General features: G+C 33.4%; 1 protein-coding gene across 3 annotated transcripts in view; it reads right to left on the bottom strand.

The window, feature by feature from the left end:
* LOC145256224 (N-terminal kinase-like protein) overlaps nt 1-27,119 on the bottom strand; it is a 110,887-nt gene that overhangs the window by 46,941 nt on the left and 36,827 nt on the right. For 2 of the 3 annotated variants that reach the window (XM_080114844.1, XM_080114847.1), the window contains exons 4-7: nt 11,529-11,651; nt 8,452-8,657; nt 7,611-7,701; nt 2,432-2,587 (exon numbers count right to left, since the gene is read on the bottom strand). In XM_080114844.1, coding sequence (XP_079970970.1) covers nt 2,432-2,587; nt 7,611-7,701; nt 8,452-8,657; nt 11,529-11,651 — 576 coding nt within the window. Of the gene's footprint in view, nt 1-2,431; nt 2,588-7,610; nt 7,702-8,451; nt 8,658-11,528; nt 11,652-25,204; nt 25,230-27,119 lie in introns of all 3 variants that reach the window. The other variant, XM_080114845.1, reaches the window with a different exon arrangement.

The raw sequence follows: 27,119 nt of genomic DNA, 5'->3' as shown, positions 1-27,119 counted from the left end.
CAGAATTCCCATACGGAATAACAAAATATTTTTAAAGATCTGTATGATAGACATACCAGCGGCGGAATGAAAATAGCATACTCTAAAAATCATATCAATTGATCCAGTTTTATTTTTTAAATAAGAAAATCAAATTTTATGGCTAAACTCTGAATGATAATCTTGCGACGACATCGTGAAATCAATCTGAAGGAATAAAGGAGATAACTTCAGATAATGCAAGATTTTAGAAAGCTATTCTTAACATGAGGAGGAGAGGGGAGCATTAGAAAAACTTAAATTCACTTAAAAATAATTTTCTTTATAAAAATAAAGCTACTTGATCAATTTACATGATTTTTGATATATGATATTTTCTTTGCATCATGGGTATATATACAGGATATAGATTTTTATTTTATTGTGGGGTGGGGATGTTCTGACACATACCAAATATTCTCTTGCAGACAAACTTTGTTTTGCTTCAACGGAGACTTCTTATCAACAAAGATGATTAAAATTTATAATATATTTTTTTCTTCAAAATCTTTGTCACGTAATGAAATCCTTGGAACTTTTTTCACCATTTAAATCTATAGAGTAGTGAACAATAGTAGAAGAGGTTTGGATACAGCTGGGTTCCCTTCCCGAATCGGACTCGATCAAGGTGATTGTAAGCAACCACATGGAATTATCATTATAAGTTGTTGATTTGGGATGTTACCTGTGGAGTTAAATTTTTGATTAACGATTTGGTCGGGTCTGCAATTGAATGCGGCTGTCACACAAAATGGATAGATTAAAGAAATAAACATTCTCTTGTGGACAGATTTAGCAAAAACTTTTGGGTTCTTCTTTGCTATGTTAGTGAAATTCAACGGACGAAAAAATGAGTTTTCATTAAAAAACAATGGTAACTACTTACTGTTTTTATCAGCTTCAACAATAAGCAATGTTATCTACCTGTCATGTTACAATTAGTCAAATATTTCTGGAATATTACATAAAACACGTATTTTCATAATTCAATGAAAAAATTATTTCAGTCATGTTTCTTTTGTCATGTGCGACAAACACAAGTGAAATAACTCATAGTTTGAATTGGCCAAAGTTTTTTACAGTTTCCAAAAGTGAATTACTTTCCTTGCTTTCCTCTTCAGTTATTATGTAAGCTAAAATTGTTAATTTCTTTGAAAACTATTTTTTTTAATAATTAATTTTCTACCTCATCGTTTTTCATAATTTTTGGATATTTTCATTACTGTGACATGACAATTCACTTGAAATTCAATATTTCCATTTTCAAATTCTGCTACAGTAACAAAGAAGACCGACTTCTGAAGATATTAACACTTGTTCAGGGATTCCAATATGAATATCACATTGTGATTAGGAAATACTTCCCTCTTCCTTCAAAAAAAAAAAAAATTCTGTTTCTTTCTGTTTATTATTTAAATTGTGAAAACTAGTTAAGAAAACAAAGATTCTTTTTCTTTTTTTGTCAGTTTCCTCTTCTTTTTTAAACATCACGTTTCCCACATTCTGAGGCCAGACATTTATTTTATATTTCCGAAGCTTACTCTCCAGTTCTCAGTTCAGTGGGTCAACAATCTCCAAAGTCCATTTTTTATGGTTTTATCTAACCACCTGCTTCCAAGTTCTCCCTTTCCTATCAACCTTCCTGCAATTCAAGATATCCATGATTCTGCAATGATTTATCCACAAAAATCAATACACTACACAAGTCACGTTCCAATAGTAATTCCTCTTATTTTTCATCCCACCAAAATGGATCAGAAGGAGATCACAAATTGCATTGTTATGATGGCTGAACTCACGCAATCATGACCTGAAAGTTTCATCTCTCTGTTGCAGATATTGACAATGTGAGATTCTAAAGATGTAACCTCTGTCATGGACGCATGTCAGAAGCAGAGAATTCCTTCATGCAGAAGAAAATTGAACCGATCAACATTCAATGTGGCCTGTTGAATGTTTACGGAGTTGATGCAGCTGATGTCAGTACTATTAGGAAATGGGTTTGTCAATTTCAGAGTGGCAACAGAGATATGAATGACAAAGTGCACTCTGGACTTTTACAACCAAGGCAAGCAGAAGTGCATTGAGAATGGTGATGATTATGTAGAAAAATAAATTCAGGAGCACAAAAGGTTGCCATTTTAATGGTACCACTCCCGTCTTCATAGCTCTTCAACATTTTAGGCTTCGAATTAAAAAATAGGAGGCCTTACTTTTGAAACGACCCTCATATATCAGCACAATGGATTCATCTCTAGGATAAGCTCTATGCTGGGTAAATGTAGTACTTAGATTTTTAATCTTAATTTAACAAAAACTTAGTTAAAAACTAAACATTTTTCTGAAAAAATAATTAGGAATGATGATTTTAATATTTTTCTTTTTATATATTTTTTTTAGTATATATACTTACTTGTATTTCTTCCAAGAACAAAACGGTTTTGACAAAAGTGTTGTCCATGTAGCCATCTTTCGCGAGACAACTCTGCAACAGTTTGCCAGGGTTTGGTCGACTTTTTGGATTGGCACTGACTAATTCACAATAATGTGGAACTAAAAGTTTTGGAATCTGAAAATATGGAAAAATGACATTATTAGCATTCGTGTTTTTATTTGTTTGTTTATTTTTTTTTGGTTTGGTTTAATTTTTGTTTTATATTTTTTTAAGAGGGAGGGTTCTCATATTTATCTGTTTTATGCAATACCAATGTTTTAGTCAACAGAATATTGTTTTGGGGTTTCATTGTTTTATTTTATGGCATATCAATTCTTTTTATGTTGTTTAATACTATAATAGAGCAGCTAGTGCTGGTAGAAGCCGCAGTCGCATAACTCATATGCAAATGACCGAGTCAGGGGGCAAAGTGACGTCACAGTGGGGGCAGAGAAGAAAAAGAAAAAAATGGGGAGAAAAAAATCACCATGGAGAAGAAATAGTGTGCCAAGGGAGATGAATGTTTAGCCTATAGTGATGAGAGATTTAACTACATGGCAGACAAAAGAGACTTTTAAAACATGAGGCAATGCAAGATAAGACTAAATCCATGTGTCATTTTAGGATAGTCCTCAATGTCTGCTAGCATTGTGTCTTTAAATTCATCAAACTGAAATGGGATATTTTTAAATTAGTTTATTGCTTGTCGACAGTCTTAATGACAGATGTTATACTGTTCATTGTATACCCAGATTGGTTTGTGAGTTTTTTTCTTCATTTTCTTAAACAACCTTACAAATAAACAAAAGAAGATAATTACTTATAAGTCACTCAGCATAGCTTTTGCTAAGAATTCGATAAGTCTTTTTATTTTTTAACTTTAATAACTGTAAAATAAAAACTGGAGACAGTTTGCTCAGCCGAGAGTTGATCCTTGAACAGCTCAAATACCAATTTACAAGAGTAAAATGTGTTTCTTTGTACATGTTTATTCTAACTTCTTACTTAAAACCTAGTAAGCTACTTGCTTCATTAACTGAACCTATAATCTCTATATAAATAAAATGAACTTATTTTTTCCCGTATGACTTTGAACTTAATAGGATTAAGAATCTAGACATTTTATGCAGATGTACTATGCACAAACTGCATCACGATATCTGAGGTGTATTATAGGCATATTAGCTATCCACTAACTCGCAGATCGGAGCTTCCTATATTATATCTGGTGAGAGTTCACTGCCAAAACCGGTTACGATCAATGGAATTAGTAAATTAGTAAAGTCATCTCTCTCTAAAAATTCATACTTCCACCGCCACTCATTTACACCATTCACAGGAGACAAATAAGGATGAATGCCAGTTTAGGTTTTCATAAAAACTGGACTGTAATTTAGGTGAAACACACCATGCTAAGTTTTAACTTGGTTAAAAATAAAAACAAACACAAACCAAAAAACTTTACATTTTCTCACAGTGCATTAAAAACTTATGATACTTCAATTCCATTTTATTTCGCATTCTTCGGCAATTACAACATCGTTTTCTTTGCTTTTTTTTTTGAGGGGGGGGGGGGGTACATGTATCTTCCCTCTGTTTTTCGTTTTCCCGATCTTTACCTTTCTCAAATTTATTTCTTCTCTCTTTCCGTGTTTCCTCTTTTTTTCGGCAAGTTCACCATCGTTTCTTTTCTTTTTTACTTATTCATTTATTTTTATTTTTATAAACTTTCTTCTGTTTCTGTTTCTACAAACGTTACAGTTTGTTTATTTATTTCTTCTCTCTTTCCATTTTTCCTCTTCCTTCAGCAAGTTCAACATCATTTTTTTTTTGTAATGCAGCCGATTTTTTTAACACTAAAAAAAATTAAATGAATTACATGGATCCATTCCTTTTTCCGTTTATTTGCACTTTGTTCGCTGTCTTTCCAATCTATTTTTTTTTTCTCTTTTTCTTTTTTCATAAAAACATATCATACCTCATTTCCATTACTTTTCGCTTTGTTCGATGCCTTTCTCACAATTTTCTTATTTTTAATTTTTTTTTTTTCAAGTTTTCCCTTAGAGGCGGCACTAGGAACCCATTTTTTTTTAATTCTTCTTCCTTTTTTTGGGGTTGGAAACGTCCGTCTCATGTTTGTATATAACAACATATTTGCTGAGTAGATAGCGGAGTGCTAAAACAGCGGGGATGGGGATTCTTCCATTACACCAACTCGAGCCACAGCAACGCGTGCCAGGGTACAGCTAGTATTTAATAACTTTTGTCTAACATTAAAGATAATATTCACTTTGACCTAAAGTCCCCACAAAACTTTAGCAACTAAAAATATGACCGGCAAACAGAAGAAATTTGACAATGAAAGAAAATAAGCAAAATATTGCTTCCAACTTGCCTTAGAATTCTTTTTTTTTTTTTTTTCAAGTTTTCCCTCTCAGTTTGGTTACTTTTTTCTTGCTTTCTCAGTCCTTGTCTCCTTTCTTTGCGTCTTCATGGTAACCGTTTTTTTCTTCTTTCTTTTCATCATTTTTACCCTTTTTGTAAACAAGGTCTGGTCTCTACAGCAGCAAATTATCTTCTGTAACGTTGTACACTTTTACCCAACACGTTGTATGCGCAAAGGAGACAAAAAATAGGAAAGAACTTCAACTTGCTGTTTCTTTGTAACAACAACATTTATTTCCTCATTGTTACGGCCGTGACGTCATCCATGTGATCTCGAACATTCTCCATGCCTCTCACGTGATCTCAAACATCATCTCCGTCTCTAACTATAAATCTCCTTTTTAAAATTTTTATTTTTCCCTACCAGTGGCATCATTTCGCATGCATCTGCATATAGCCATCCACACTATGTTACAACAATTGTCATAGTAATCAAAACACTCGTTATTGCTTTGTGGTTTTTATCATCCTTATAATACAGTATTACAGTAGTACATTCCTCAAGAGCATTACAATATATTAAATTTCTCCCTAACTATGGGAGAGAGAAAAAAGACATTGAGAACATATCTTCAGAGTCCCACTCACCAATTTCCCAAACTCATAAAACCACACATAATAGTCTAGAAAAGTAGACCTCACTTCAAAAGAAAAACAAAATTGCAGAATTTATTTCCCATAGCAAGAAAAAAATTGGTCAATTGGCCTAAAATGATAGAATGGCCAAGGATCATGGGAAGGATCATTTTATGTTAAATTCATATGCAAAATGGATCCCTCACTCTAAATTTTAAAATAATCATTTGGTTAGCTACATGGTAAACAGCTAATGATCTCTATTTTCTATCTAATCATTTTAGTCAATGTTCCTCGATTTTTTTTCACTGTTATATAGTTGAAGTCACTTTTGTAATTGTGAATTTTCTAAAGGGAAGTTGGCTTATGTAAGCATTAGATATTCTCAGGAATTTATTTATATTTTTTTATTATATTTATTGTTACAAAATATAAAAAGCTCCTTTAGACTATATACATAGAGAGAGAGAGAGAGAGAGAGAGATTTTTTTAAGTATTGAAATCAGAGAAATTTGAGTTTAATGGTCATTTTGTATTTATTTGCTGGCTATTTTATTTTTCATTATCTATATATATAAAAGCGAAAATGTGTGTATGTATGTATGTATGTTTGTATGTGTGCATGTGTGTTTGTGTGTCTGCTAAAAACTTTCGACACACAGAAGAAAAATTCAAAAACTCGGTATCATATTGAAGCCCCATCCTTTGCACAAAAAATATCGAAAACTGGCCAAAAACGTTCATTTTTTCACCCCGAAATCGACAATTTTCGACAGGGGGGGGGGGGTAACAAAAACAGTCCCCTCGTGATGACGACCGGTTCTACGCATGCGTCAGATGACGTCATGACCTGATTTACTTCAAATAGTTGAAGGACTGACTAAATTTCATGTACGTCATGTTAGCTCAGTTGGTTAGCGCGTTGGTTCGTTATCTAAACGTTTTGGGTTCGAATGGTGGCGTGAGATGTCTTTTTTTTTTCGATTTTTAGATACGTTAGTTTTTTTGTGTTTTTTTTTCGATGTTTTGATTACCCCCCTCCCCCCCCACCCACCACTTAAGTTTTAACGTTTGTTTTTATGTTTTCTTTTTTTTACTTCGCTTATAACAAACAAACCTGGTCATTGACCTCATTTGCTGAATAGCTATTGCTTACGTCGTCGTCGTCGTAACACTCTACAACTTCCATGCGCACCTATCAATTTGGTTCTTACTTAAATAAATTCAAACATCTTTCAGTAACTCATTTTGGCTGGCCGAACGGTTCATATGTTTTTTTTTCACATTTTATTTTCAAACTTCGCCTCAGGGCTTCGGGTTCGCCCCCCCCTCCCTCGTTTTTTTTTTTTATTTAACAGCACACACACCTCCAAACACCCGGGCAACGCCGGGTACCCCCGCTAGTTAATAATAAAAGGATAAATATTTATATATCAGTAAAACTAAAATTTATAGATTATATATCTATAAAAGTGAAAATGTCTGTCTGTCTGTCTGTCTGTGTGTCTGTCTGCGTACATTTCCCTATGCAATAACTGTCAATTTTCAGTCTACAGACTCGAAATTTGATATACAGGGGTACTGAGATTTGGGAAAATCTTTGTAATCCATTTTCGGCCAGAAATTTGGCTGTTAAGGGGTCAAAGTTCAACAATTTGACCTTTGAGAACTCTATCAAACTCCTCCGCCAAAGTACATAACCTCAAAATCTCCCCTATCCAACCCACATCCTGAAAAAATGGAATTCTACTTTTTAGATGATAAGGTAATTTTAGAATCAGAATTTGGAACAGAAGAGGTAATTGTATCAGAATCAGGAAAAATACTGGAATAAGCGCATCAACAAAGTATTATGGTATCCGTTCGATGCACAGTTAGGAATTAATAGGGATTGGTATTTAGGTTTCACTTTTTCACTGGGCCAATCTGGTTGAAATTTTGTATGGACCCTTTTGTGATATGTTACAATGAACTAAGGATTATGGTATCTGTGCATTGAATGAATATCATAATACTTAGTATTCTGCACCTTATAATAAAAAAGTTTCATCCAGATAGGTCCAGTAGTTTCTGAGAAAAAGTGAAACAGACAAACAGACTAAAACAAATAATATAGATGGGTCAGTTGAATACTTACTTTACCAAGAGATTTCAGTGATTTTGCTTGTACTAATGGACCATTAAACACTTCCCAGATGAGACAACCTAAGCCCCACATATCAGTCGCCCTGAAAACAAAATAAAGACCATGATGCATCATTTATCAAAAATAGCAGAAATACAGTGATGCAAGTAGGGAATGTCAAGAATACATAAAGTTGTTCAAGAAATTAATCTATATAATAAAAGTGAATATGCATGTGATCTATTTTATTATCGGAATGTTTTGAGATAAGTAATTTGTATATTTATTTATCTGCAGACTGTTATCCTTATCTTTATAGTTGTTGTTGCCACAACGTTTTATCCAACTATTCTTTTGGCCTTTGTCTGGTTGTTAACTACAACAGGATAGCATTCCTATCCCGTTGCAGTTACCACCTGAAGAAGGCCAGAAGAATAGTTGGACAAAACGTTGTGGCAACAACAACTATGAAGATGAGGATAACAGTCTACAAAAATAAATAAATAAATATGCGTATGTTCATCTCACTTAAAGAATTATGTATGCAAATTTATTTTTATGAGCAAAGAAGGTGAGGCTTAATCTTAATAATAACTGATAAGACTGCAAGTTGATAGTCCCAATAGTAAGCACTGGCTGATATCTGCATTTTTTTTTTGTCTATTTAGTTACCTGAATTGATTTTTTTCAATAGAAGTTTTGAAATAAAGCTGTAGTGTTGTTTTCTGTAGGGCGACAATTTTATTGTTCCACCCTGTATATCAGGATTAAGATTAAGAACTACAAATCCCCCGCTCTTTCCATGTTCTGAGAATGTAAAATTGAATCAAAGAATATCTTAAGAGAGGCTGACCCATTGTTTCCACTTGAACCAGATTTTTCAGGAGGATCATAAACCTTCAAGGAGGGTAAAGACTTTGTCGGCGCTGGATCTTTTGAATGATGGAGGTAGTCAACACCGCCCAGCTTCCATTCTCCTGCTTGATCCACAAATACTGACCAAATGCACACATTGTTATGACGAAAACTGCAGTCGTTGATTAAAAAAGATAATCCTTTCTGAAATAGATAAAATTTGAAACACAATTATGCAAATTATGGAACTTGCTAGTTCAACCTATCAATTTAATTACTGTGATCACATTATATCACAATTATTCACAGTAAAATAAGATAACAGATATGTGCTACATGGGTAAATGAAGGTGATAGTGATTGTGACTAAACATGTGCAACATCAAGTTTTGATGAAATGCAAACATAATATTGTGATTCATATTATTTGGATTGTTTGGACTACTGTTCTCATTTTGAGTGTTTTTTTCACACAATGTTTCAGTTGGGTGTAAGGTTCTACATTGTATCTTGTCAGACTCTGGAATCTTTCTGTCAAACTCTAGATTTTATTTAATTCACATCAGTCATGAGTAATTCACAACTGTATTTTGAGTGTCGTTCACACTGAGGATTAGAGTGTAACTTTACAAATGAATTTTACTAAGTACTTTATCTATTCAAGGGTTTCCCAAACTTCAGAACACTATGGAGTACCTGAACAGGGTAAAGTTTTTTCAGAGAGCACTAACAAGATAATTTCTAAAATAAATATGAAAAACATTTTAATTTATACTTGTTCATTAGTTGTTCCTATTCGTGATTTTACCATATTTTCATATTTACAACCATTTTTTTATTTTAATTAATCAAAAATTGTTGTATTTTTTGTTAATTTATTTTTTATTTACTTTTTCATGAACTATCCTGAAACTCTTTTTGCATCTGTATCATATCTTTCCAGTAAAAAAATGATAAGACATTAAATTTCTGCAGCCATTTAATTTTTCCATATAAAGCATCTGGTCCTTTATAAGAAAGGGCTTGCAGAGCCCATCAGTTTCACTCACAGAGCCCTGTGGCTCCGTAGAGCCCACTTTGGTAAACCCTGCATTACACCACAAGTTCTTGCAGATATTTCTAGTATGAATTTTAGAAACCGATTTTGGTTTTTAGATGCACAATCTTACTACATATACTCTAACTTTATATACATTTTATTATTTTTTTTTTATTTATTTGTGACTTTATCTATTCTTTATAATTAATAGTTCCCATATTGTGTTAAATTCTATACTAGGTCTACCGAGTAGGTAATTATCACCCAGCATATGCTCTGCTTCTTTGAGTCGTCTAATCTTTCACCATTCTTCTGTCTACATAATTGTAAGCTTTGAAAAATAAACAAAAGTGATTTCTAAACTACCTACAAAACAATGTTAAAAACTGAATGAATACAAAAGCAATTGAATAGCTAGCAATTGAAAAAGTTAGAGTGAATTTTGGAGCTAAACAGAGAAGCCATCTTTCTGTGCTGACTCTTACTAGGGGTGGCGGCGGCTTGAAGTCCTCCTCAATACATGAAAGGGTATGTGAAAACACAGTAACATCAAATAAAGTGAGCAATAAAAATTCCTTTTGTCTTAAGTTTTCAATTATAAACTTGACTGAGAGGGAAAATGCTTCCAAAAATACGAGGAGAATTCTCCAACGGAAGGACAAGCATCTCCTTTTTCATCTTATGTAGTGTGACTTCCACACAAGAAATGGAGTTAACAATATATTTGTTCCAACTCATGTTCCCCAGGAACATTAAGCCAAGGAGTTTGAACAAAGTACTTTCAGGTAATGTATCATTAGCCATGGCTATTAGTGGTTGACTTAGATATCTGTTACCCAACATCTGACACATGGCCTTATAAATAAACACTTAGTATAGAGACATTGTAAGGATTGAGAAACATTGGGTGAGAACGATCTACTTGATAATCAATTTAAAATTTACAAAACGGGCTCAAATGGACGAGGCATCCTGGGAAATGAAAGGGACACTTTTTACCTTAGCATCGCCTTTGTTTTTATACTTTCAGCATATATACACACATTTGCATTAAAACAAAACACATTTACAGAAAGTTTTTAAAATTCATGGTTTTATTTACAAGTTTTGTTATATGCATATCTTTAGTTTAAAAAAAAAAAGTTTTATTTACAAAACCTTTATTTTTTTTGTAAACTTTAAGGATATTAAAAAAAAATGAAATACATAGTTTTATTTACAAATCTTTTTATGTAAACAAATGTTTAAACAAACGATCCATTTTAAATATGTGGTATTTGTCAAATCTTTTGATTAAACTAAGAACGACAATCTTACAATGATAATTGTGAAAACAGTCTGAAGGAAAAAGAGAGATGACTCCAAATAATTCAAACATGAAATTTTAGAAAGCCTTTCTTAATATAAGGGAGAGCATTGAATAAACTCAAATTAGCTGAAAAATAATTTTCTTGTTTAAAAATAAAACTACTTGATCAATTTATCTGATTTTTGGTGTATGATATTTTCTTTCAGTCACGGGTACATACATCCCGATTTTTCTTTATTTGGGAGGAGGGGGGTTGTAGGCAGAGAGGGATTCTGGACAAGCACCAAATATTTAAATAATGGGATATGCAGAAATAGTGTCACATAATTTGAGAATTTTTTTTTTTTTTTTCAAAGATTAGATTTTAAAACATACCTCATACAATTTCAACTCACATTTTTTTAAGTTTTTGTTATTTAATTTAATATAATATAATTCAATTAAAATTAATTAAATCTAATATAATAAAATTAAATAACTTTAATTTATCATTTCTAAATTTAATTTGTAATGTTTAATGTATCTTTTATACATATATTTTTTAGATGTTGGATGGTATTAAAAATTAACTGTGTTCTTTCTGTTGTTGATCAATCTAGGGTGCGTCAAGTCTATCTGATCCACAAAATGTTATCAATAACAATAGAAGACACCTGGAAAATGGCTAGAGAATATAATGGTCAAAACAAGCAGATAATATAAATATATTTTACAGTTTAATACTTACTACAATTTGATGAATCCCCCAAGATATGGCTAACTCATTTCTGCTGCCTTCAGCTTCGTAAGATGTTAAATATGTGTTCAAGGGTATAACAGGTTCTGTCACTATATAAATCACACGCTCCGTCTAGAAATAAAGAGAAGAAAAAGTGTATGCATATAGTACATCTATAAAAGTGAGAATGTGTGGAGGGGGGGGACACTTCTCAACCTATATACTCAACAAATTTTTAAAATTTGGTATATAGGGTAATCAGACATGTGGAAAACTTTTTAATTAGTTTACATCTGGAGAAAAGGGCTAATAAGGTGTCAAAATTGAAAAATTGATACGTGGGAGTTATTGGATTTTTATCTGTTTGCTAACTGTTTCACAAATGCGCATGTGTGAATCATTCACATTACAGATTTTTGTGTTAAGAATAAGTAGGTTTGAAAACACTTTTCGAAGATTGAGTCAAGCTGGCATAACAGTTTTTATGCTTGACTCACTATCTTTAGGTTTTGGTTTCGACCTCAGATTGAGTATTTTTTTTACTTACACGAAGTGAATTGTTTAGCAAAAAAACAGTACGCGCATGCACGCCTCAGTTTCTGCATGAATTAGCATATAATATTTATGCATATTTTACAACCAGGCAACGCCGGGCAGCTTTCTAGCGTGTGTGTGTGTGGAATGGTCTTTACCAAACTACTGTCAATTTTGGTCCACAAGCTTGAAATATAAGGGATTCAGACCTGTGAAAAAAATTCGATTTGGTTTTTAACGAAAAAAAAAATAGCTGCTAAGGAGTCAAATATTCATTGTGCTTCGTTTTCTTATCTGCAACTTTTGTTTCTTTTGGATGAACCTTTCTAAAAGAAATTTGGGAACCATGCTATGTATCCTTATGCCAGGTTGTCCTAACAAAACACTGTACAGAGAGACCTTAGATACTCGAGGATAATGTCTAGCAGGCATTCAATATATAGTTAAATGAAAGTGCAAATAAACAAATATAAAGTTACATACTTCATTAGTTTCACCACTTCACATAGTACAACAAAGTATATTATACAATATTGCAGTTTCAATTGGATATGCAGAAAAATCCATATTATTTCGATTCATCAGACTACTGCTCTCATCTTGAGGGTCATTTTCACAACATTTCGGTCAATGTAACCTCTAACCTTCAGGTGTATCTTGTCAAACTCAGGAATGTTTCTGTTGAACTCAGGAATTTGGACAGAATTTTGAACGGAACTCTTTATTTACTTCATGGGAGTAGCATGATCTCATTCCGTCAAATTTAACTTTTATTTTACCGTGCCAATAAATATGATCATCACTGTATATATATATATATATATATATATATATATATTTAGAGAGAGAGAGGTAAAGATATATATCTAGAGAGAGAGCTATATATATATATATATATATATATATATATATATATATATAGAGAGAGAGAGAGAGAGAGAGAGAGAGAGATAGAAAGATAGATAGAGAGAGAAGTGACGATATATACCTAGAGAGAAAGATGTATGTATGTGTGTGTATATATATATATATATATATATATATATATATAATGAAATAAGAATTACAGTTAAGTTTACCAAAATAATCCAAGATGCCAAAACTAAAATATATTACAAATATATATTAAAGAATTAATATTTATAAAGTAATCTCAACCAGATGTAAAAGCTCGATAAAACCAAATAGGAAATAGAGCTTATAATAAGAACAAGTAGTTAATAAAACATGTTAAAAAACACTTTGAAAAAGAGTTAAAAACATATTTAATTTTAAAAAGGAAGCACAAAATAAGTGGCTAGTCCTTAATCCGCAGAGTTTCAAAGAAATACTTTCCTTCTCATCAGAGGGTAGGATTTAGCAAAATTCGAGATCGAATTTTGCTATCCACTTATTTTGTGCTTCCTTTTTAAAATTAAATATGTTTTTAACTCTATTTCAAAGTGCTTTTTAACATGTTTTATTAAATACTTGTTCCAATATATATATATATATATATATATATATATATATATATATATATATATATATGAGAGAGAGAATTCAAGAGTAACATGACTGAGGTTGTGTACAGTGAAAATTAAGGAAAAGAAGATTAAAAAAATGTAACATTTTTTATTAATTCTTTCATTTTGTTATTTAAGCTATCAGCTAATGTCACTAATCCTACACGATTTACATAAAATGCACTACAAAATTAACAGCACAGAAATTGGAATTCATAAACAGAAAGCCGAGTATGTGTATGCTCTCTTTGCTGTCGTCTTTTTGCTAAAATGCACAAGACCACTTTAAATCTGTCATATTGGTCGATCGCTTCCAAATGTCAATATATGTATCGCAGTGCCATCTGTTGCAATAAGCATTGCAGAGTGATTCCTATTGTCCTGTGAAATGCCATAAAAGAGATCAGTATGCAAATTCCATTGATCAAATAGGTCAAAGAAATGTTTACTTTTTACCAGTATACATACATATGCATCTTCTTATTTGTCAGTTGTGTCCAAGAACATTTCTTAGAAAATAGACTTTAAAAGAAAAACAAACATAAAAGTTTGAAACAATATGCCATTGGAGTATAAATTAAACACTGCTTGTTTTTGTAATTACAATTTCCAGGCTTCTCTTTCAGATATAATCAAAAGCAAACGTCTATTCTGATTAAAAATGCAAAAAGGTATGAAAAACAAATATACAAAAATAACTGTTACCAAACGCAAGAAAATGTAATTTTCTATATACCTGCATAGTTTTTTGGTTGTTCAACTTTTTTTTTTTTTTCAAAATTTGTATCATAGCCTAGCAAGTTTATGGAAAAACGGATTCAAGATGGCTGCAATAATTTACATGATTTGTAGGTTCGACATTGAACACTTAACTGAAAAATTTTAAGATATACAAAAATACAACAGATAACTGTCAACATATGCAGAAAAGTTTATTTTTTAACCAATCTATATTTTTAACTGTTTTAAAGTTCCTCTTTATTTCAAAACTAGCAGTTAAGCACAGTTTGCTTGGGCCCTATTTACTGTTCATAACTTTCCCTACGTGTGAATACACTTTATGTAAGATTTCAAATGTTTAGACCAAAAATTGTCTGCGTAATTTCTTAGAGACCGCAGAGGTAATTTTTTTTATTAACTTTGACCTCAAATTTGACCCCTTAACGTTTATTATTTTGGTCTCAAATAAAAATAAAAAGTTTTACACATATCTAAATTACCTACATCTAATATTTCAAGTGTTTATACCCAAAATTGGCGGAGGAGTTTGGTAGAATCTGCGAAGGTTAACTCTTTTAACTTTGACCTTTTGGCAGCCAAATTTTTGCCCCAAAACTGATTAAAATGCTTGCCGCATGTCTGGATACCCTTTATGTATAAATTTCAAATGTTTAGACCCTAAATTGGCTAAATAGTTTGCTAGACACCACAAAGGTCAAATCTTTTGAACTTTGACCCCTTGGTAGCTCAATTTTTTACCCAAACTGATTAAAAAGCTTGCCCTATCTCTGAATACCTTTATGTAAAATTTCAAATCTTTAGACCAGAAATTGACTGAGTAATTTGGTAGACACCGCAGAGGTCAAATTTTTAAAAAAACTTTGACCTCAATTTTAACCCCATAACATTTATTTTTTGGGGCTCAAATCAAATTAAAAAGTTTGATCCATGTCCAAGTAACCTACATTTAAAATTTCAAGTATTTAGATCCGAAATTGGTAGAGGAGTTTGGTAGAGTTTTCAAAGGTCAAGTCGTTCCCCTTGACAGCAAAATTTCTGATCGAAAACTGATTAAAAAGATTTTCCCAAATCTCAATACCCCTTATGTCAAATCTCGAATCTCTAGACTGAAAATGGACAGTTATTTGGTAGGGAAATGTACACACACAGACATTTTTACTTTTATATATAGATAGTTTGCACTATATCAAAGCTTTTAGCTTAACATGTTTGTTTATTTTGTTTTACAAGTCTCTGAGGCTACGATACAAATTCTAAAAACATTTTAAAAAGTTTAAAAACTGCGAGGATTGGAAACAAATAGGTGAATTGGCCAGAAATTTTCTTGAAAGGAATTGATTAGCCAAGAAAACGGGTTAACAAGTATTTGTTTACATTAGACTTGAAGACAGCCATGCAGTTGTAGGCTGGGAAGCAGCTCCACAGTTTTTTATTCCACAGATGGAACGCTCTAGAAAAGTAACTTTATTAATGGAAGTTTTGCTTGGTCTTTAGAGAGAGAGAGAGAGAGAGAGAGAGAGAGAGACAAAGGAAAATTGTCCTCTGGTTGTGGTCAAGCAGGTTCTTGCTGTGAATGTTATACAGAAGAAGGACAAAGGATTGAAGCTCAGTAGAGCAACTACCATGAATATAACGATACAGTCAAGAGAGTGTGAAAGGAGCTGCAGGGAAGGCAATAGATCATCTTCTAGATTGCAAAGTCGGTTTTGTATTCATTTATAAAAAAATAGTGATCCAAGTGGAACCTTCTCAGATTTCACAGTAGTCCATCTTAAGATGGATCCAGCTCTTATACAGGTAGATGATTGCATCAAAGGTATCTTTTTGAGCAATAGAATAATCCAACTATTTTTCCAGTAACCTTAGCAACAAATTTGATGCAAGACTTCCACTTCAGGTTTGGAATAAAAATCAGGCCTAGGATCTTATCAAGAAAAGGACCTTCCTCAAGGAGAGAGAGCCGTTCATTTAAACTGGAGAGAAATTAACATCCGAGTGTTGATGGTGAAAAGAGGGAAGCTTGGTTTTGGAGGTGTTAAAGGCAATAAGCTATTTTGCTGACCATAACTTTTAAAATGTGCAAACAACTGAATATTTAAATAAATCTGACTTCATTGCATCCCGGGCAACGTCAGGTAGATACAAAAAATACTTTAATAAAAAATAAAGAGAATAACTGCTGATGCTGAAATTCAAACTTAAATTGTTAGTTCATATTATTTGGATTACCATGATTACTGTTCCCATCTTGAATGTATTTTCATGTTTCGGCCGATGTACTCTTTGGCCTTCTTCAAGTGTGTTTTGTCGAACTCGGGAATCTTTCTGTTGAACTCTGGAATCTTTCTGTTGAACTCTGGAATCTTTCTGTTGAACTCTGGAATCTTTCTGTCGAACTCGGGAATCTTTCTGTCGAACTCGGGAATCTTTCTGTTGAACTCTAGAATCTGCACAGAATTTTGAACAGAACCCTTTATTTAATCCATTCCATCAAGTGAGAAAAGCATGAAAAGTTGAAAGTAAGAGTCTTTGTTGCCACAGTAGAAACAGTCCTCCTCTTTGTTACTGAGGCATGGATTCTTACAAATGCACTGAAGAAGAGACTGGATGGCTGTTACACACAGATGATCAAGGTGGCCCTCAATACATCATGGAGGAGCCACGCAGCAAACCAACAGCTGTATGGTGACCTACCACCAGTATCACTGAAAGTACAGCAGAGAAGGATGAGAGTAGCCGATCATTGCATGAGACACAGCGAAGAGGAAGCCAGCAAGCTAGTTCTCTGGATACCAACAGATGGACGCCCAAACCGTGGTAGAAGAAGACTGACCTACATTGACAACCTGCTACAGGACACAGGATTTGAAAGTGTTTGGGATCTGCAAACTGTCATGAGAGAACTGGAGAAGTCATGTGGATTCGGTGATGAAGCATCTTGAAAGATGACGGAGATGAGATGAAGGTAACATGCTCTCATCACATCAGCTAAAAGTTCTCAGTAATTCACAATTGTATTTTGAGTATCACATACAGTGAGGATTGAACCTTAAACCACCAGAAGAGTGTCACCTACAACTGAATTTTATTAAGTATTTTATCTGTTACACTATGTGTGTTCAGTGCAGGTGATACTCAGAATACAATAGCGAATTACTTACGAGACTTCTACCTGGTCATGGCTGACAGAACAAGAACATGCTACATGGATTAAATGAAGGATTCCATTCAAAATTCTGTGAAAATTTAAGAGTTTGAAAAGATACACCTGAAGAAGGTAAGAGGTTGCTTATCTTTGCCAAACCGTTGTGAGAATAACACTCAAGATGAGAACAGTCTAAATGATATGAATTATCAATCTTCATCTCAAAAATTCAGAAACATTAAATTTCTAGATAATGATATCAACAACTAACATCCATATATAAAAGACAAAAATGCACACACCATTTTTGCATGTCCAGCATAGCTTTTTTTTGCCAGAGTTCTCCAGAGAAGGTGGGGGGTACTATGTCTTAGAACTGTTTATATACATCCTAGATAATAATATCTACGATTTGCAAAGGGACATCATGTGTAGATTTATTTTGATCAACTTTTATAAAATTTGCATTATTTCGCTGTGTCGCAATTTGTTTGACTTTTTAGTATAAATAAAGTGAAACTGATGGAGCGAAGCAACTCCTTGGCTTACCTGCTGGGGATATCCAGAAAGCAAATCAGCTTTGATCAATGCAGTGAAAACCGTCATATCAGACAATTGCTATTCATTTGGACACTCTCCCTTTTTTTATGGGGAACTGGTTTTCCCCCAACAACTTGGGGAAACAAAACAAAACCAAAAAAACCTCCTCGCAGTAAAAGTTAAGTGCGGGATTTTATTCTCCTATGGTGAGATGTTTGACCTCATTAAATTCATGCACCTGTGACATAACTTTTAATCGTTTAATTTCACCCATTCTCAGTTCTTAGCCCAGTTCGGGTTCGAGCCTACCTACCCCGCTAATTCACTATAAATCAAGATATTGTGCTACTGATTGTGAATGTTCATTACCGGTTTTCATACTGAGGATATGGCCCCAATAATCATCCGACATAGTCAGAGACATTTTGAAGCTAGGTAACCTTCCTTCTGTCAACCGAGGTATCATTCTGTGTAGTTGTAAGTGGTCCACCTTCCCAGGCTTTACCTTCTCGCAGTCCGTGAAGAGGCTAGTTTATTGCTAATTGCCTCTGTTTGTATTCCCTAGGAAATACAAACAGTGGTGCTCTAGCATTTTTTTGTATACAGAAATGCACTTCCTCTTGTGTGCTGGCTTTTCAATCTCCACTTTCTGACCTTGTGTCACATCTTGTGGTAGGAGATAGAGAAATACTAGTGTTTTGACTATTGTGTATCACAAATTATTAAAATCGTATGCCACCAACTCGAGAACGATAAAGTACAATTCGTATTTCTTAGTAACTCGATGCTGAAAAGTGAAAAGTGGAAGCCTCTGTTCATTCTTGAAAGACAATGGATATTCCCCTGTAAGATTAGCTGCACATGTAATTATGAAGCAAGAGTTGCACAATCTCCAACTACACCTCTCCTGAATTGGCACTAATTGAGTCCAGTGTTGAGGAGAGGTTCAGGACGACTCAAAACAATACCAAGATAAGCAGAGAGCACACACATTTTAGTACTGACCAGGCGCAACATTGTTTAACTTTAGTGATCTAACGGGAACCGGTGCGTCAACGTGATTATGCCGTACTCTATGCATAACATGCATTAAATGAGAAGTAACCAATAATTGTTTTGTTCACATCCATTGTGTAATGCATTTTAATTTGGTTCAATTAGTACTTCTTAGTAACTTTATGCATAACGTGTATTAATTTATAAATAAGTAATAATGTTATAGTTGTTGTGGTGGGTAGAAAGAAACATGAATATGTTAATTTTAAATGTGCTCTTGCATTTTATTTTGGGGGTTGGGTTGGAGAGAGTAATGTCCGTTTTGAGGTAAAAAAAAAAAAAAAAGTATGTGAAATTGTTTCATATATGTATTTAAATTACCCGTCTTAGTGTAGGTAAAATTATTTTAAGTAAGTGTTGTATATTCACTGTCCTTGCAAAGGTAAAATTATTTAAATCTGTGTTGTATATTCACCGTCCTTGCAAAGGAAAAATTATTTTATATACATGCTGTAAATTATCTACCCTAGGTAAGATACAATTATTTCATAGTCTAATACCCGTCCTAGCTAGGTAAAATATTCTTTTGCTCGAAATAGCAAATGATACATAGACATTAAAAATTCCTCTTTCCTAAGAATAACAAAATATATTCAAAATCAAATTCAATTTTCTCATTGTTTATATGGTTCTGAGCAACGCCAGGTAACCCCGCTAGTTTATAAATAAGTAATAATTGTCCTGATGACATTTTTTTTTTTTTTATAATGTATCACAATTGTATTTCATAATTAAATACTTATTATTTTGCATTAAAGATTTCCTTTGATGATTTTTATCATGTAGCACAGGGCGGAGCAGGTGCTTGTGTAATTTCAAGAGTTATGAGTGAATGAGGTAAGTTCAGAAAACTTCTGCCTAACTAGCAAAGTGATACCACTGTCAACTATGGTAAAGTTTATCAGGGATGTCTATGCAGTGTGATGTTGTATGGAAGTGAAGCCTGACCAGTGAAGGTTGACGACAGATGTTGCATAGAGAGAAATAATGCGATGGATGTATAATGCAAATGTTAAAGATAGGCTTAAATCAGATGACCTCAGAGGAAGATTAAATCTGAACAGTATAGGGAGCTGTGTGCTTAATAAGGGACTTTGATGTTATGGCCATCTTGAAAGAATAGATGCAGTTCTTGGGTTAGTAGATGTTGAACACTTGGAGTAGCAGGTCTAGTTTGCAGGGGAAGGTCAAAGATAACATTGAAGGAACTGATAAGGACGGACTAGAGATCTTCATTATATTTTGTTTAATGTTAGTTTTATATGTTGGCATGTGCTGGACAGCTTTTAGAAACTTAAAACTCATTTATGTCTGACCAAATCTTTATTCATCTCTTTTTCTCTCCCTTAATAAGATTTTTATAAATTGGATACCTTTACTGACACCAACCAAGTAAGGTGATGTAACGTAAACTGTGTTCGTTACAGCCCAAACCTCTCTCAGACTCTCACGCGCTCTGGTATCGGCAAAAAAGAACAAATAAACAAAAAATAAATAAATCTGACTCTGCTTTTCTTTCCATTTTAGCAAAGGCATCTATTACTATTTCTTTCTAAACAATGGCTGCTTCTTGCTTTTTTTTTTTAACTCTTCATTTCGTCTGCCATGAGATTAACAACACCCTGCCATCTTGACACCAACTTAAAAGTCTCTAACCACCACGAGGTAATATGTCCATCTCACCCAACACGCATTTTTCTTGCTCTCAACCTCATGCCGGCTATAGCCAGCCATTTCTTGTCTTTGACTTTATTCATCCATCTTTTCCAATGTGCACTTTGCTTCTCTCCGACCATGTGGTGTCCTTTTTTTTCTTTTTCTTGTCATGCAAGACCGCGCACACTTCCTAATTTGCATATGTGCTTTTTCGACTACTGCTGCTTATATATTCGCAAGCCAGCTATCTTACAGCTCCTGCTGATATTTGCCCACACGCTCATACACACTCTGTTACACTGATAGGGACTAGTGTTTTTATTGAGACATCTTTTCTAGGCTATTGCAATCTCAAGGCTCTATAGCATTTCATCGACGTTAAAGTTTACAATTATTACTTAAGTGAAAGTATTAAGCCAGGATGGACATCCATTACAAGCGTCCATTTAATCAGCAATGAAAATGCAATTTCTGATTTATGTTTTTTTTTACCGAAGGATCAACATTTATCAAGGCCCAAGAGCTACTCAAGGATAAGAGTTCAAAGGATTGCTGATTGGATAGTGGTCGCCATCATGATAATATTAGAAACAGTGGGTAGTGTGTGCAGAAGATTACTTAGATTATCCAAGAGAACAGCTCAACAAGTATTTGTTCATGTTAGACTTGAAAACAAACATGTTGTAGTTGGCTGGGAAGCAGCCTTGCTGCATCTTGTTCCACAGAGGGAATGTTCTGGGAAAGGAACTTTGTTCATAAAAATTTAATTTGGTTTTTGGTAAAGAGAGAGAAGAAAGAACGTTTTTTGTTGTAATTGAAAACAGACGAGTTCTTGCTGTGAATGTTTTATGGGGGCGGAGTACCAGGGACAGATCAACTGACAAAGAAGAGTAGAAAGTAAACCTTGGGTTTACTTTCGACCGTCCTTTGTAACTCTCGCTTCTCTTATTTTGTCCTTTAGTCCTCTTATTCCATGAGCGCTGTTTCTGACAAAGGAGGAAGAATTGGTGTTTTCTAGGTCAGAATATATCCATTGGTTGAATTTTTACTTTGAAATTTTTCCTTTAGCTGCTTACATCAAATGGCTTCATGCCTTGTCTGGAATAATTTCCATAAAAATAAAAAGCCTCTCTGAGAAGTAAATGATAAAATTAAAGAAAAACATTAAGAAAATGTATTATTATTTGAATCAAAGTCCTATCTAAATATAAGTTAGCTTGAAAATCAATTTCTTAAAGTCATCCAATGCATACTAACATATGATGATGATGATGATGATGATGATGATGATGATGATGAAAGTTCACAAAACTTGTAGAAAAACAAAACAGATTTTTCATATTCTTTCTCGTATTCATACGATGGACAACAGCTGTTGGGATCAGTTTATATTTGAAGTAAACGCATCGATTCTATTAGACATTTTATGTTAACATTACAAGAATTCTGGCAACTGGAGATTAAAGAAAAATATATTCGTCATTTTATATGAACCAATGTACGTCAAGTGTTAATATCAACAGAGTTGTAGAACTAGAGTCAGTGAATACTGACCTCTTTGGCTTGGTCTAAAAGAAAAAAAAACAAAAAACAAGTTGATACATGAATAAAAAAAAAGGGGCATAAAACTAGGGATGCTAGTGAATTTCCCAACCTGGGGTCACCGCCATCTTAACCTTCCCTATTCTCACTAATTTCCATGACACTCCACTCTACACCACTCTCATGTATAAATTTTAATGTAAAATATCCCATTTATAGTTTTTAGAGCAACTAAACAAAAAAAATTTTGTTATGGGGGAAGAAAAATTCTGTACATATTTCTTTTTTGGTGGGGGGGGGGGGGGTCTTTTTCATGCTGAAAAGAAGCAAAAAAGACTTATTTACCCTAAGTCCACATAATGAGCTCCGGTCTCCACTCTAAAAAATCTTCCTTAACCTAATTACTAACCCTAAGTCTGATTGGAAGCCATCCCAAACAAAAAATAATACAAATAATACAAATTATCAATCCTCATCTAAAAATTCTTCCTAGGCATTATATTCTACTTTGGAGAAGCAATGTAGTATATGCATGTCCTGATACCATAATCTCAGGCATTATCTCCTACTTTTTTTTTTGGAGTAGGGGTATCTATTCTATGGTCATGATACTATCTTTGTAGGCGTTATCTCCTCCTTTAAGGGGGAGGGGGTATATGTTCACAAGCTTATTCAACACTTACATAATATAGGGTGCTATTTTATTGGCAGCAAACTTTAAATTAAAATAAATTACTGAAAAATATTTCTATTATTCAAATATGTGGTTAATTGCAAAGATTAATTTTTAGCATTTATAATTTACATACAATTTTAAGCATATGGCCTTATGGCTTTCATATATATGGCGTAATCTTACAAAATATGCATTAAATTAAGCTGTATTTCAGCAATAACGTGCAAAATATTGTGTTCCAAGTTGTCTATTGTGTCTGGTTTATCAGCATAGACATGGGATTTTAAATATCGGTAAAGAAAATAACCTAATGAGGTCAAAATTGCATGAACGAGGTGACTAGTTAACCAGTGCATTTCATAAAATTATTTATTCATCCAATGTTTTTCTCAGTAAATTGATCATATCACGTGCAATTTACAAATGATGCGTGGGTGTCAGTCTCGTCATGATAAATTACCAAACCAAGCTAAACTTAAAATAACCAATAGTTGCAAAATCTGCAATTAAAGAAAAAACATAGAATTGTCAATTTAAAGTTCTCCACCTCTTCAAAAAAACAAAACAAAAAAAAACTCTGTATATACTAGCAAAAATATCCTCTCTTTGGGCACATATTTTTGTTAATAATACTAATGATTCAACGCCTTAAAATAATCGAATCCAACTCGTTAAACAGGATTAGTACAGATTATATTACAGTTTACATATCCCCAAAGAAAATAATCTAATGGGGTTAAATCGCATGGAAAAGTTAACAAGCTGACAAGTCTATTTTTTTTTTTTTTTTACAAAGGAGTCACCACTTATCAAGACCCAGAGGCCACTCAAGGATAAGGGTTAATAAATGTAGGGTAGTCAATGGGAAAATATTGTAGTAATCGTTAGTAGTGGAAATTTGGTAAATTAGATTACTTAAGGGGACGACTCATCAAGAACTTGTTTATGTTGGACTTGAAGACAACCATATTAGTCAGTTGGAAAGCAGGAAAACAGAAAAGAGTTCTACAGGCGTGCAGTTCTACGAAAGAAGCTTTGTTCTTGGAATCTATGTTTTGGTTTAGGCACAGATAAAGAGTGGGGGAAATTATTGATAATCGTTTCAGCTAGATGAGTGTTATTCATGAAAGTTACGCAAGGGGGGACCATAGATTAGAGTTCAGATGAGCATTTGCCATGAAAATAATGATAAAGCAGAAACAGGCTTGCAATGTCTTTTCTGTGGGAAAGAGGTTGCAGGGAAGAGAAAAGGGTATCCCCCCGCTAGGCTCCGAAGTCTATTTTGAACTTTGTCAAGACAGGATAAGGTGCTTCTCAGATGTTCCATCTCAGATCAGGAGTAATCAAACCAAGAAGCTTGTCTAAACATGGAGCCTCCCCACATTGAGAGACATTCATTTCAATTGATGCTAGACGGGGATTAGAGCCTTGATGATGTAAAGACAGAAGTTTGGTTTTAGATGCATTAAAATTAACCAGCCATCTCTTTCCCTATTGCACAAAAAAGAATCAGAGAGAACTTATGTATTAATTTATTTACCTAATTGTTTTTCTTTCACACTTGCCAAATTTCATGCAAATATTTGTTCATCAAATATTTGCTAGTTATTATCACTTCATAAAGTAAAATATTAACTTAAAATAATAAACATTTCATTCAGAACTTTGTTGTAAACACAAAGCAAAATCTTTCTCTTTTATTCATATCGATAAACATGGACAGTTTTGTAGTGGAATTGAACAAGAACATTAGTTTGGTTTTTTATATCTTCAAATATTTATTTATAGAATTTGGTTTTGTTTTATGGCATATCAACCCTTTTCTGATAATTTAATGCCGAACCCAGTTGTTTTGGAAATAGTATTCATGTTGCATCCAGTTATTTTGTAGAAGGTTTTTATTCTTTAAGCTCTTTGTATCTTCAATCGCTAGTTTGTAGTGTTTGCTTTGGTTGTTTTATAGTGAATTATATCATTGTTGTTCCCTGCCTGCAGAACATGAATGAGTTTTGCAATGAGAGAGGGAAAAGGGTTACAGTATTAATCTTTGGTACATTTGAAGTTAAGAAACCTGTCAGGAAGTAGGGGGGGGATAGAAAGAGAAAGGGGAAATGGAAAGAAGGAAAAGAGGGAAAAGGTGAGTTGTTTTTGGTTTTGATTTTTGCAGAACATAATTAAGTTTTGCAAAAGAAAGTAGAAAAACAAAAAGCATCAATGTTAGGTGCATTTCGTCTCTAAGAACATTAGAGAAATTGATAACGTGGTGAAAGGAATAAAGAAAGTGACTTACACAAACAGGTGCGCTTCTCTCTTTCCTGTCGGGTGACAGAATGAGGGAAGGAAAGAGAAAGAAAAGATCATTTGTAGAAGGCTCAGTAATATACATACGGCATTAATTTGCAAAACAGGACAGAAACTGTTATGAAAAGGACAAGTTGGAAGCACGATAGTTTTTCGACAGTGGAGAGAGAGAACAGACAATAGAAATTGCAGTTGAATGGGAAAGTAGGAGTTCAAACAAATATTTTTCTCCATTTAATCTCTTTTTTTCTCATTAAAGTTTGGTAATTTCAATACAAATTTATTCATGTTTTTAAATGTGACCATAAAGAAAGGAAATCAAAAAAAATCAATCTACCCTTCCACTTGCAATTTAAAAATGTATCGCTACAAGTCGGTCCCTCTAAACAAAGGTAGGTTTGAACAGAAACTGCCAGATATTTGTCTAAGAAATAAAACAATATTGTAAAGCAGATCCATTTGTTTTATTAAAATCAAAATGATCACTGTATTAAAAAAAGGATAGCAAATAATAGTTAATTACTAAAATGTCCTTTTTCTAAATCAATATGCAAATTAGTTTAACTTGCAACTGATATGGCATACACAAAAAATGATTCATTCACTTGACTAGCTAAGAGGCTAAATTTAACCATAGCGATGGGATCTAACAGAAACGGTGTGTGACATGCTTAAGCATGGAACACTTGACTCTTTTTTCGTACACATAAGCTTGATACTTGTATGCACCTTTTTTCAAAAAACACAGAATGTAATCTTTTTCTATCATATCGAATCTTGACCTTCACTGGTTCTCGAAGAGCATGATCAGATCCTGATTAGCAAAAGACTCAACCTTTAGATCTTTTCCAGGCAAAACGTTCATACCACCACTTGTGTTATGGCCAGGATTGCAAGAAATCATATTTGTTGCTCCTTATTCCATGATGGCCTGACATTTATAACAGCATAGGCTACTCGGGATTGGTAGAAACCGTCACCTCATTAACATATTCAAACGGCCAAGGAACTAGAAAAAAAGGCATTTTTAAATGAAAAAAAAAACAAAAAACTTGATTCCATCTTTTATTGTATCGTCTTTTAATGGGTGTGAGTAGAGTAGTATCAGTTCTGTTATCATGAGATCATCCTCCCAAGAATTATCTTCTCCTTTTTTTAAAGTGTATGTGTGTGGGGGGGGGGCGAATCTTCTCAAGTATTACATCCTCGTTTGGGAGAGAGAGGTAATGTTCTATTGTTATAAAGACCCCAGTCACAGGGATTACCCTCTCCTTTCTGTCGTCATGATGTTGTCTCAGTTATAACTTTTTCCATTAAGCGTCAGTGTATAATACGCGTGTTTATCATCATGTGTTTTCAACCTACCAAAAATATATGACCGTACGGAACAGTCATTTATTTGTTGCAGACTACTATACTCATCTTTTAGTTGTTGCTTCATGATGTTTCGGCCAACTATTCCTCTGGCCTTCATCAAGTGGTAACCGCAACAGGATAGGAACTCTGAATCTTCTAACTGCATTCTCAGCAATTACTACCTTCCATAGTTGTTGAATGCAGTTAAGAGATTCAGAGTTCCTATCTCGTCACGGTTACCACCTGTCGAAGTCCAGAGGAATAGTTGGCCGAAATGTCATGAAACAACAACTAAAAAGATGAGGATAATAGTTTGCAATAAATAAATGAATAAACATTACTCATCTCAATAAACGTTCCAATTAATTAAATAATATGTACGGAACATGTTTCTGCTAGTATTCATATAAAATAAGGTTTCAGTTGATCAAATTACAGTAAAAGAAATTAGAAAGAAAAAAACATTTCAAACTTTTATACAAAAAAAACAAAAAAAAAACAATCTTCACAATTATTTGTGAACGAGTCTGCACAATGATGCAAAAGCT

Source organism: Euprymna scolopes, chromosome 32, assembly GCF_053919585.1.
Source record: "Euprymna scolopes isolate OS-2025 chromosome 32, ASM5391958v1, whole genome shotgun sequence".
Taxonomy (NCBI): Eukaryota; Metazoa; Mollusca; class Cephalopoda; order Sepiida; family Sepiolidae; genus Euprymna; species Euprymna scolopes.
This window is presented reverse-complemented; position numbering and strand designations above follow the sequence as displayed.